Raw genomic sequence first — 11,319 nt, forward strand, 5'->3', positions numbered from 1 at the left:
GGGTTCAGGTTTCTCGAATCACTTGGCGAATGACCAGCAGGTGGGCAGATGTCTTTTCCCGCACCAAGGACCAAGGCGTAGGAAGGGTCAAGGCATCAAAGTGAACACCCGAAATCCCATCTCCCAGCGGCTCCCGGGCGGCGCTGCCAGGGCAGAGGGACGCGCCCGAGAATGAAAGGCTACTAGCCGAGAGAGGAGCCTGGGAATTCACCCGGGGCAGCGAGCCTGGCACCCACTCGCCTCGGCGCGCTCCGGCTGGAGCCCACCGCACTGCGAGCCCGGAGCCGCCGCCGCCGCAGCAGCAGCAGGCAGAAGTTGGTGAGGGTACCAGGGCAGACCACTCGCAACCATCGGCTTAGCTGGACTGCGGAAATTTCGGCTGGCATACCTTCCAGAAAAAAAAAGCCCGACCTCCCGAGCGCAGAGGGCGCCGTGTGCGGCTTACCGGCTGTGCCCAGAGCACTCCTTGGGTGTCGTCGCCGGCGAGCGCGGCGCGGAGCCGCGGGGTCCTGAGCAGGTGAGCCATCCGATTGGTTCTGCGTCCGGCAAGACAGACTGTGTTCCGGGTGTCACCCTGGGGGGTTCCTCCGCCCCCCCCCAGGAAAGTTGCGAGCCTCGGGTACTCTGTGTACATTTTTGTAATTTGCAGCCTTTTCCCTGAGCAATTCGTGCCAAACACTTCTGTGCACACAAGTTGCAGAGAGGAAAGTGTGGGGTAGAAGACAGAACACGATAGCATCGGGACACCCCCACCCCACCACCAGTGAAGAAGTTGGGGGTGTTTTTCTGATCTGTCAAGGAGAAGGAGCAGGATGTTTGCACACCCAACTGCAAACGGTGCCTGAGGGTGTGGGTACGGAAAGAACTTTTCGCCATTTTTTTTTCTATTGTTTTCAAGTCGCAGCAGGAGTGCGCCCTCGGGGCGTCCTGGGGAGGAGGGGGTGCCGCGGACTCCGCACACGGCGGGGGCCGCTGCGCCGCCTCGCGTAGGCGCTTAGACTTTCACTCCCGGGTTCCGGGAGGACAACCTCCAGCCACAGAGTCGGCAGAAGTTTCGTTCTCGGGCGCGCAGGCAAATCCTAGGAGCGCCGGGCGCGTGGGATGGGACGAGCCGGGCGGAAACCCCGGCGCAAGCGAATCCTGTGAATTCGTGGAGTTAGTACCCGACAGACCCAGATGAGACAGCGAGCAGAGAACTCTGGCTTCCGTGGTTATCAGCACCTCAACTGCTGATGACAGACTTGTCGCTCTGCAGAATGCACTTTCGAAAGCTGGGGAGAGACGCACATTGGTTTGGAGTTCCTGGCCGCTCTCCTTGCAGGAGGGGATTGTGCAAGGAAAAGAACAGAAGCCTTTAATTTGTAACTAAAATTCTCCAGACTTGAGTGGCCGAGGATAAACAGACTCGGGGCGTATTTTAATACAGAACTAAGGAAAGAGAGCTTTTGCCGCTGGGCCTGCTCTCAACCACCCGCCGGGGGCGGTGTCAGAGCGATTCAGGATTGGTCTGTGGGGAATAAAAGGAAGAGTAGGCTGGTGGGTTTAATGGGAAGTCTAGTCATACTTCTCTGAAATTCACAAGGCAGAAGTTAGGTCAAAAGCAGAATTTACTTTTATTCTTTTGGTAAAAGCAGAATTTAAAAGAAACCAAATAAAACATAATGAGCCTGTCCCTCTCTCTTCCTGGCTTGTAAATTACCCTGAAGAATCACATGGGAAAGGATCCTGGGAGCAACAACCTTTGACAGGTGTCTAATGTTCATTGCTCGCTTGGGGGGGGGGGGGGCGCACTGCTTCCTGGACGCCTCCTCCCGGGTTCTCATCCAGGAGAAGGCCGTTCTGGACATGTTGGGTGACCTTGGGGCGTCCGTCTACAGTCAGGCCGAGTGACAGGACAGGCCATTTTCCCTCTCCGATCCAGTTAATCCAGCTTCCCCTAGGTGCCCCTTGCGCGCTGACCACTGCCCTTCCTGCTGCTGGAGGCAAAGCAGTGGTTGAGGCCTGGGAATGCCTACACTCAGTCCCATGACCAGACAGACGGTGGCGCCCGGGAGGCCATTCTCGTCCGCCCGCGCCCTTGCGGGGCGCGGCGAAGCCTTCTAAGGGGCTGCGCATCCCTGGGTTCGCTGCTCGGGGCGTCCAGACCCCTGCGGATCCAGTGTCTCCCCGGAGCGAAGGGGAAGAAATGGGATTGGGGGGCTTGGAGGGTCGGAGGGGGGCGTGACTTCGATAAACTCAGTAACCAAATTTTGTTTTCTTCCCCAGCACAGACTGCTGGTCCCACCCCGCAGCCCGGTTGCGAGAAGCGGGAGAAGGAGCGGAGTTGACCCCGTCGCCCACCGGGAGAGAGGGTCCGCTGCAGCCGAGGCCCCTCCCCACGCGCGGTGCCCGCGGCCCCTCGGCGGGCCGGCCATGGCCGACAGCGGTACGGGCAGCTCCGGGCCCTGGTGGAAATCGCTAACGAACAGCAGGAAGAAAAGCAAGGAGGCCACGGTGGGGGGGCAGCCGCCTGCCCAGCCTGCCCCCGGGGAGCCCGCGCCACCCGCGCCGCCCAGCCCGGACTGGACTAGCAGCTCCCGGGAGAACCAGCACCCCAATCTCCTCGTGAGCGCGGCAGAGCCCCACAAGTCAGACAAAGTGTACGCGGAGAAATTGGGCAACAGCCGCCGCAATTTGAAGATTTCGCGCTCCGGGCGTTTTAAGGAGAAAAGGAAAGTTCGCGCCACTCTGCTCCCCGAGGGAGTCAGGTGTCCGGAGGAGGCGGGCTTCCCTGGGGACCCTCACGAAGACAAGTAGTGGCCAGAGCGGACTGCCCCTCTTCCCACCACGCTCCCCAATTCCCAGTTCTAAACCCGAGAATTCTGCCTGCCCCTGCGCTTGGTGTCTCTCGTCCCACCAAATCCAGCATATCCACACAAGGCCTCCGGGACTTTATTTTCCCGGAAACGGACGGGTCAATTGAGTTTGCAATATTTCGTGACTCAAGGATGCATTAAATATACATATTTATTTGTGGTTGAGAGAAGATACCCGTCGCAGAGGGAGTTGGCATAATTATTATGTCCTATAAGCTATTGTGTGGCCTCCACCCCTTGGGTCATCTGTGGGAGTGAGAGGTGCTTCTCTAAGAGATGGTGGCTCACCTAGAATTGTGCAGCCTTCCAAAGAGGGAGCGGGCTCTGAGTAAGAACTCCCAGTTGGAGCCATCACAGTGCTGTTTAAATGCTTGAGAAACGCACTCTTTAGAAGTACTTCCGTAGACTTACGCCTTAAATGAGGGGATGGGTAAGAGCAGGTAACGTTTTTAAGTAGCAGCATGTTAAGTGAGGCAAGATCGGTTTTAATGTCAACCTGCAAAACTGTCCTGTCTGTTTCAGTGTGGACTATTAAAATTGTTGCACTGTAAGACCTGAGGTGACTTTTGTACTTTTTCCATGGCAAGATCTTAAACCCGTCATACTCAAAAGCAGGCATGCAAAATCCCAGGTGACAGAATTAATCATTTTGCCACACAGTGTAACAGCTACTCTTGGAAAGCTTCAGGGAGAACGTTTCTGGAAGCCGGCAACACCCGGAGTGAAACCAGTTAGCCAGATAATCATTCCTATTTACTGACCAAATTCCAGGGAGAAAGGGAGAGACGCTCGTTCATTATCCCTAAGTTCTCTTTTTACCTCCATGCATCTTCGTACATAAGTCTCAAGGCTGGTAATTATTCTCATCGGTCTCCTTGAGAATCTTACTAACAATTGTCTGAAAAGACTCAAACAGAAGGACCGAACCCTTAGTTTTGTGTAAAAGCAGGTTTTTCCCCCTACGCCTTTGTTTCGAAAGCTTATTTCTTTAGCCTGACGTATGCATTTATCAAGTTTCAAAGCCTGTAGATCTACCAGCCTGACGATTCTTAACAAATAAATCTACCTGTTAGCTTTTGTGATGGACTTCAAGAAAAAAGGTAAATGAATACCACTTACTTTCAGCAAATTACAGAGAGTTATTGTAGTTATTAAGGGCCACTGGGATCTTTTCCCACCACTATTCAGTTCATTTATGCACTGAAATGCATAGCAGGGAAATGACAATGATCAAAGAGTGTGTACACACACACACTCATATATATATATATATATATATATATATATATATATACACACACACACATACTCTATATATATATTAGGTAATTATTAACAAGAACTTGATTAGAGCTTCTGAATTTGTTATAGGTATGGAAAGAGGCAATTTTCTGTTTCTCTTCAAACTGTAATTTATAAAATAGCAAACCATTTTGGTTGCCTAAAGAGATTTAACAAAGAAATGGCTAAAATGAATTTAAATTAGTGACTCACGTGTAGGTGCTAGAAGAATAGAGTTCATTACTTGAGACATGGGTTTCCACATACCAAAGACTCATTCCAAAGATAATTTTTTATGTGGGGATTACAAACACCTTATATTAAGAGAGATAGCATGTGAGCCACCCCTGTCTCTTTTTTAATCATGAAAAGGCTTTTTTAGTGTGTATTTAGCACTAGAAAGTATGTGACCAAAGTCTCATCAGGGTGCGCCTCCTGGATGAGAAAAACTTTACCCAATTTTAAGTGGCCTACCTTCTCTTGACTCTGATGAAGAACTGAGGAGGAAGCTTACAGTGCGGGAGGGACCGCGGGGGCTGGGAATGCACAGACCAGAAGCAGTCAACTTAGGCTTCAAAACATCCTCCAAGTATTTTCATTTCACTCTGTAGGAAGTAATACAAATTAAATTGGATCCCTATCCGAAATACTTTCCCCCTCCCCCAATAGATTATTAGGTCTGCACTCATTTATAAAATTCAGCCTGCAAATGCCAAATTTTAAAATCTTACACTAACTCTTCAATCCACGGTGTCAAAGAACTTTTTTATTTAAGATTCCTTTAGCTCCACAAAACATTGGCATTTTCCCAGGTTCCATACCTTGTTTTGGAGCCCATCCAAGGCCATAATTGCCACAAATAATCAATAGCAGACATAGAGCAGTTGAACTTACTTACATTTTTACCCCACTGTTCTGAAAGAATTTAAAACCATGGTAAGGGCAGTTATGGCAGTGAGTATAGTTCACAATCTGCATTTGAAGTTTGTAATTACATAGTTTTAAAGCAGGTCCTAATCACGCAGAAGGGGTTCACTGATTCAATCCGAACTCGGTGAAATCAGAAGCAAAGCCGAATTGATGAGATAAAGGGGTCATGAGTAAGATGAGATAAATTGACAAAGTAACTTGCTGGGATTTCTGTGATTTAGAGATGACGAATCACGTTCCCATAACATGTAGATAGATTCAGATATTTTTAAACCCTCCAGATCATTTCTAGTAAGTAAAAGGGAAATGTTGAATTAAATTGGGAGTTCATTAGATCAGAGAGTTTTGTTTTCTTTAAACCCCTCCTACAGATGAAATTCCATCCACAAATTTGGAAAACCATTAAAGAATTTTAATACCATGTTTCCAAATGGTAGAAAGGACAGAAATCAAGTGGTGTGGTTGCTAAATACTTTCATAATGAGGATAATTATATGCACAGGTAGTTTCTGCCTCAGTGACTCTCCTTGCAAAATCAGCGGCCAACCAGTGACTCATATTACAGGTCACCTGAAAGTCCCTTTGTGTTCCTGCTTCTATTGTTCACCCCATTTTGACTTGCATTTCAAGAGCAGTGGTTCTATTTTGCATATACAGTTAGGAGATTCTGCTTCAGTAGAACGTTTGGAAATATTTTTTTCTGCTGTGAAACTGAACGGGAACTCATCAACACTGGTCTAGCCCAGTAGGTGGAAGGGAACTTGAAACCTAATGAACAGTAACATTGGTTAAAGCTCTGTCTGAAAAAGTTGTTCTTCTGAGATGCTCAGAAGAGAGTTTTGGTACCCTGAGATAAATAAATGATTCAAATGAACAGAAAGAGTTTCAAATAAAAGGCGAACCAAAGAGTAAAAGCACAGGGCACTAATATTCAGTGACCACAAGAAACTTCTGATGAAAAAGAAAGAATATTATTTTTCCCAAGCTGAGAAGTGTCAGCCAGAGTGGAAACAAACACACAAAAAAGCTAGCTTGATAGCCGTCGTAAGGGAAACTGATCTTTGAAAAGTCTGTTTTATTCGTGGAGCATTTTATTACAATTATACAGAAATTCAGGCGATCCTTCCTTGGGATAAACTGGAGTTTATCTCCATGGCAAGTAGAAAGTGGGACCAGGACATTTTATACTCTTGGGTGTCAGCATACAAGTACCTTAGACTAGAAACAAGTGTGCAACCCAGGGTAAACTTTGTCATCAGATAAGCTGGCTGTCCCATTACAGCATTGTCCTCCTCGCCTGCTCTTCATACTCCCTGGGCCATCGTCACTGTGCCTCTGTGCCATCACACATGCAACCCCTTCAGCTCAGAGACATGGAAATGGGGCGCCAGGGAAGCACAAGACATCGTCTAGCCCCTGTATATTGTATATTGACAACTACTTCTTCCCAGATGGGCTTATTGATCTGAGATAAATAAGAATAGGAACCTGACCAGGCAGTGGTACAGTGGATAGAGCATCAGCCTGGGACACAGAGGACCCTGGTTTGAAACCTAGAGGTTGCCAGCTTGACCGCGGGCTCACTAGCTTGAGCACAGGGTCACTGGCTTGAGCCCAGGGTTGTTGGCTTGAGCAAGGGGTCACGGGCTTGAGCAAGGGGTCACTGGTTCAGCTGGAGCCCACCCCAACTCAAGACACATATGAGAAAGCGGTCAATGAACAACTAAGGTGCCACAACAAAGAACTGATGTTTCTCATCTCTCTCCCTTCCTGTCTGTCTCTGTCTATCTCTCTCTCACTCTCACTAAAAAAAAAAAAAAATGGTGGTAGAGCATCGGCCTAGCGTGCGGAGGACCCGGGTTCGATTCCCGGCCAGGGCACACAGGAGAAGCGCCCATTTGCTTCTCCACCCCTCCGCTGCGCTTTCCTCTCTGTCTCTCTCTTCCCCTCCCACAGCCAAGGCTCCATTGGAGCAAAGATGGCCCGGGCGCTGGGGATGGCTCTGTGGCCTCTGCCTCAGGCGCTAGAGTGGCTCTGGTCGCAACATGGCGACGCCCAGGATGGGCAGAGCATCGCCCCCTGGTGGGCAGAGCGTCGCCCCTGGTGGGCGTGCCGGGTGGATCCCGGTCGGGCGCATGCGGGAGTCTGTCTGACTGTCTCTCCCTGTTTCCAGCTTCAGAAAAATGAAAAAAAAAAAAAAAAATGAGTATGAGATAAATAGCATTGATGGTGAGAGGACTTTCTCACTCAGGAGCTGAGATGTACGGACAGTGCACAGGACCTGCGGGAGCAGAGAGCTGTGGACCATCTGTACGGGAACGTAACAGCTCTAGAGCACCACAAGTAAGACTGGCACAGGCGATAAGCCATACTTCACGTACTCAGAGCAAGAAACTCAGTGTTGCTTCCAAGCCAAATTGTGCTACTGATGTGACAAAATGATAGACTCAGAATGATCAGTTACTGATAAAACCTCATGCAATAAAAAGATTTCTGAGTAAGGTGTGTAACAAGACTATTTACCCATGAGACAACTATTTCTGGCCCTCAACTTAGAAAGATTCATGTTAAAGAAGCTCAACGGCCCTGGTCCTGGGAGGAGCCGGTTGAGTAAGGAACGTGAGAGCATCTTGGAACTCTGGGCCTTTTCCAAAGGGATTTTCCTTGATTTACAAGTATCCTGGATTATTAATTTCTTTCTAGTGCCAGTCAACAAATGTAAGCGCTGATTCATAACCCTACAATAATTCCGTGGCATTGGATCATAGTTCTCTCTCTGTCTTGCTCTTGGACGAGCCTTAGATGATCTGGGTGTCAGTTTCTTCTGTGATCTGATGGCGTGGAGCCTGGAGTCCAGTTTCAACAGCCTCTATCTGTATTCTGCTATTTTTGAGCAACTGCTTGTAAAAGCTAGTTCATATAACGCTTATTGTTTACTATAAAACACAAAGTTTTATGAGGCCAGTACTGATGGTCAGGTAGGGAGCCAGGAGAGAGGCTGAGAAGTATAAAATATGATAAGGCTGCCTCCTCATGGTAGGGTGGGTACTGTCACCACCACGTTATCATCTGGCCCAACAATAGGGGTATAATTCTGCTGTATGGAAACATCAAGCCTTGTCATTCATCTTTAAAATCAAATTGCAGTAAAGATACCTCATTTTAGTATATTATATTCAAAACATGTGCTTTTACAGCTATTACCTCAGTTGTTCTTTAAAACTACCCCTCAAAGACCTCAAATCCTGCCAATCCACCTGATTCTCTACTCTTGTTTAAATCCAATTTTTCCATTCCCATTGGCGTTGTCCTAGGTCAGGAATCCGTTTCTTCCAGAACAAGGACATGGAGACGGTAATTTCTTAACTCTTCTGTGTAGTATGTTTAAAACAGAGGAGGATAAGTTCAACCCCTTCACAAGGCTTTCCATCCATGTCCAGCCATCCACATGACCGACAGTTCTCTGAAAATGGCCGTGCCTCACCGTGTCTGCCGGCTTCTGTCTGTCCTAGAGTGCCTCTGCTTGGCATATTCTTTCCCACCACCTGCCTGGCAAAGCCTCAATCAACCTTTGAGATTCAGGAGTCTCCTCCCATGTGACTGTCATGGTCGTCCTTCCCCAAACAGATCTGATCCCTCCGTTGGGAAACATCTGTGAGTAGTATCTTCAAGCCTGTGTTCCCCACTATCACTGACTATATTATATGTCTGTGTTCATGTGTCTCTCCGCCCTTTCAGTCAGGGAACTCAGAAAAGTCCAAGGGGCAATGTTCATTCTTCATGCTCTGTCACAAACTCCTGGGTAATCTACAAGGACATGGGTCTTCCAGGTCGCACGGGTAGCTAGCATACAGTTCTTGGTAGGACGATAACCTTTCCTCCTCTGGGGAAGCAGACTATGTCTGGCTGGTAGAGAAATTTCTGAGAGCTGTGAATGAGAGTTCAGTCAGGAAAGAGAAAACACAGAATAATTTGAACAGGGAGCATTTAATACAACTATAATCTGAACAGAGATTGAAGTAATGAGGGAGTGGTTAGTAAAACACACAAGGAACCCTAAAGAGTACAAGAATGGACATGAGGGGTAGCCAGTCCTCTGGAACTTGGATGGGGTGCTCAGGGAAGACCCCCGCTTCCCTCCAACCCTCTAGACCAGGGGTCCCCAAACTTTTTACACAGGGGGCCAGTTCACTGTCCCTCAGACCGTTGGAGGGCCGGACTATAAAAAAAACTATGAACAAATCCCTATGCACACTGCACATATCTTATTTTAAAGTAAAAAAAAAAAAAAAAAGGGAACAAATACAATATTTAAAATAAAGAACAAGTAAATTTAAATCAACCAACTGACCAGTATTTCAATGGGAACTATGCTCCTCTCACTGACCACCAATGAAAGAGGTGCCCCTTCTGGAAGTGCAGCAGGGGCCGGATAAATGGCCTCAGGGGGCCACATGAGGCCCGAGGGCAGTAGTTTGGGGACCCCTGCTCTAGACCTTATAGGAAAGGGTATAGCTTTGACCCACTGATTAGCAGAGAAGGGCTGTGGCCTCACTAAGAATTCCACCTGCTAGAATGCATAACCCTTTGCCAGAGAGCACTAATACACTAACCGCTAAAGTCTTAAACATAAGAAACATCCCTGTGTTTTACACTTTGTGGGAGGAAAGGAATGATTCTATGGTCTGGGATGGTTTAGGTTAGAGAAGGCAGGTGCTTGTGCAGGAAGTGCCCTTGGGAAGGTGAGAAAACGGCGCTGCTTCCCTAGGTAGACTTCCGCCCCCGCACATGCCCACGGCAGGCGCTAGCACGCCATAAACTACCTCCACAGCCTCCCCCGCAGTGCGAGTCCACCACTCGATGGGACTCCGCCCCGCAGGCGCAGGGATTCGGTAAAGGACAGACTGGCCCGCCTGAGGGAAGCTCAGGCTCCAGGCCCACGCTTCCAACCAGGAGCGGGGTAGTCTCAAGAAAATTAAACTTCTGGACTGTCATTTTCTCACTTGTAAAATGAGAAGTTTAGCCCTGGCTGGTTGGCTCAGTGGTAGAGCGTCGGCCTGGCGTGCAGGAGTCCCGGGTTCAATTCCCGGCCAGGGCACACAGGAGAAGCGCCCATCTGCTTCTCCACCCCCCCCCCTCCTTCCTCTCTGTCTCTTTCTTCCCCTCCCGCAGCCGAGGCTCCATTGGAGCAAAGATGGCCCGGGCGCTGGGGATGGCTCCTTGGCCTCTGCCCCAGGCACTAGAGTGGCTCTGGTCGCAACAGAGTGACGCCCCGGAGGGGCAGAGCATCGCCCCCTGGTGGGCATGCGGGAGTCTGTCTGACTGTCTCTCCCCGTTTCCAGCTTCAGAAAAATACCAAAAAAAAAAAAAAAAAAGAGAGAAGTTTAGAGGCTTCAAGTTCAAAAATTCTATTCTAGTAATGTCTATGTCAGAGAAGCGGGGTCTACCTTTATATTAGAAAATAGACCATATCTCCAATACACGTGATAAATCCCAGAGTAGGATTGCAATCAACGTGGTGACGGGTCACCATGGACATGATATTTTTCTGAACTATGATCAGATCCACCAACATGGGCCTCTCTAGCTAACCAGAAATTTCGTCCTTTGTGTACAGTACAAGTAGTGATACCGCTCCTACTCTTGCTTTAGGGGGCTTAACTGGGACATCTGTTGCTACAGTGAGAACCCCAACATAGAGTGAGGGCCCCCCCCCCCGTGTGTGCTTCTGCGGTGTACTGCGCAGACTCCCGCCACAGCCCTACCCCACACAGACAGTATACCACCACTATCCGGACCACTAGGGAGTAAACCAGGGGTCGGGAACCTATGGCTCGCAAGCCAGGTGTAGCTCTTTTGATGGCTGCATCTGGCTCGCAGACAAATCTTTAATACAAAAAATAATAGCATTAAAAATATAAAACATTCTCATGTATTACAATCCATTCATTTCCTACTGCTCATGTTCATGGTTGTGGGTGGCTGGAGCCAATCACAGCTGTCCTCCGAGACAACACCAAATTTTTATTGGATAATGCGTAATGTACACGGGTCGTTGTATGGCTCTCACAGAATTACATTTTAAAATATGCGACGTTCATGGCTCTCTCAGCCAAAAAGGTTCCCGGCCCCTGGAGTAAACTCTTTAAGAGGAGGCGGTTTCTGCTGGCTCTGCCATGCCCCAGCACGTGACACTCATTAAATATTTGTTGATCTAGTGAGGATTTAACTCAAATTTCTTGAAGAAGTGGAC

The 11,319-nt window shown here is 48.6% G+C and overlaps 1 protein-coding gene across 4 annotated transcripts; it reads left to right on the forward strand.

Annotated features, from left to right (window-relative positions):
* Position 1: 1 nt before the first annotated feature.
* PRR15 (proline rich 15) lies at positions 2 to 3,406 on the forward strand. Of its 4 annotated transcripts, none has more exons than XM_066238513.1 (2): positions 2 to 517; positions 2,266 to 3,406. In XM_066238513.1, exon 2 carries the CDS (start codon positions 2,413 to 2,415, stop codon positions 2,794 to 2,796), a length of 384 nt encoding a protein of 127 aa, XP_066094610.1. In that variant the 5' UTR covers positions 2 to 517; positions 2,266 to 2,412; the 3' UTR covers positions 2,797 to 3,406. The 4 variants fall into 4 exon arrangements, with proteins under 4 accessions (XP_066094610.1, XP_066094613.1, XP_066094611.1 ...); XM_066238516.1 differs by having other exon boundaries at positions 385 to 517; positions 2,271 to 3,406; XM_066238514.1 differs by lacking the exon at positions 2 to 517 and adding an exon at positions 594 to 1,748.
* The last annotated feature ends 7,913 nt before the right edge of the window (positions 3,407 to 11,319 follow it).

The sequence above is a fragment of the Saccopteryx bilineata genome, chromosome 7, assembly GCF_036850765.1.
Source record: "Saccopteryx bilineata isolate mSacBil1 chromosome 7, mSacBil1_pri_phased_curated, whole genome shotgun sequence".
Taxonomy (NCBI): Eukaryota; Metazoa; Chordata; class Mammalia; order Chiroptera; family Emballonuridae; genus Saccopteryx; species Saccopteryx bilineata.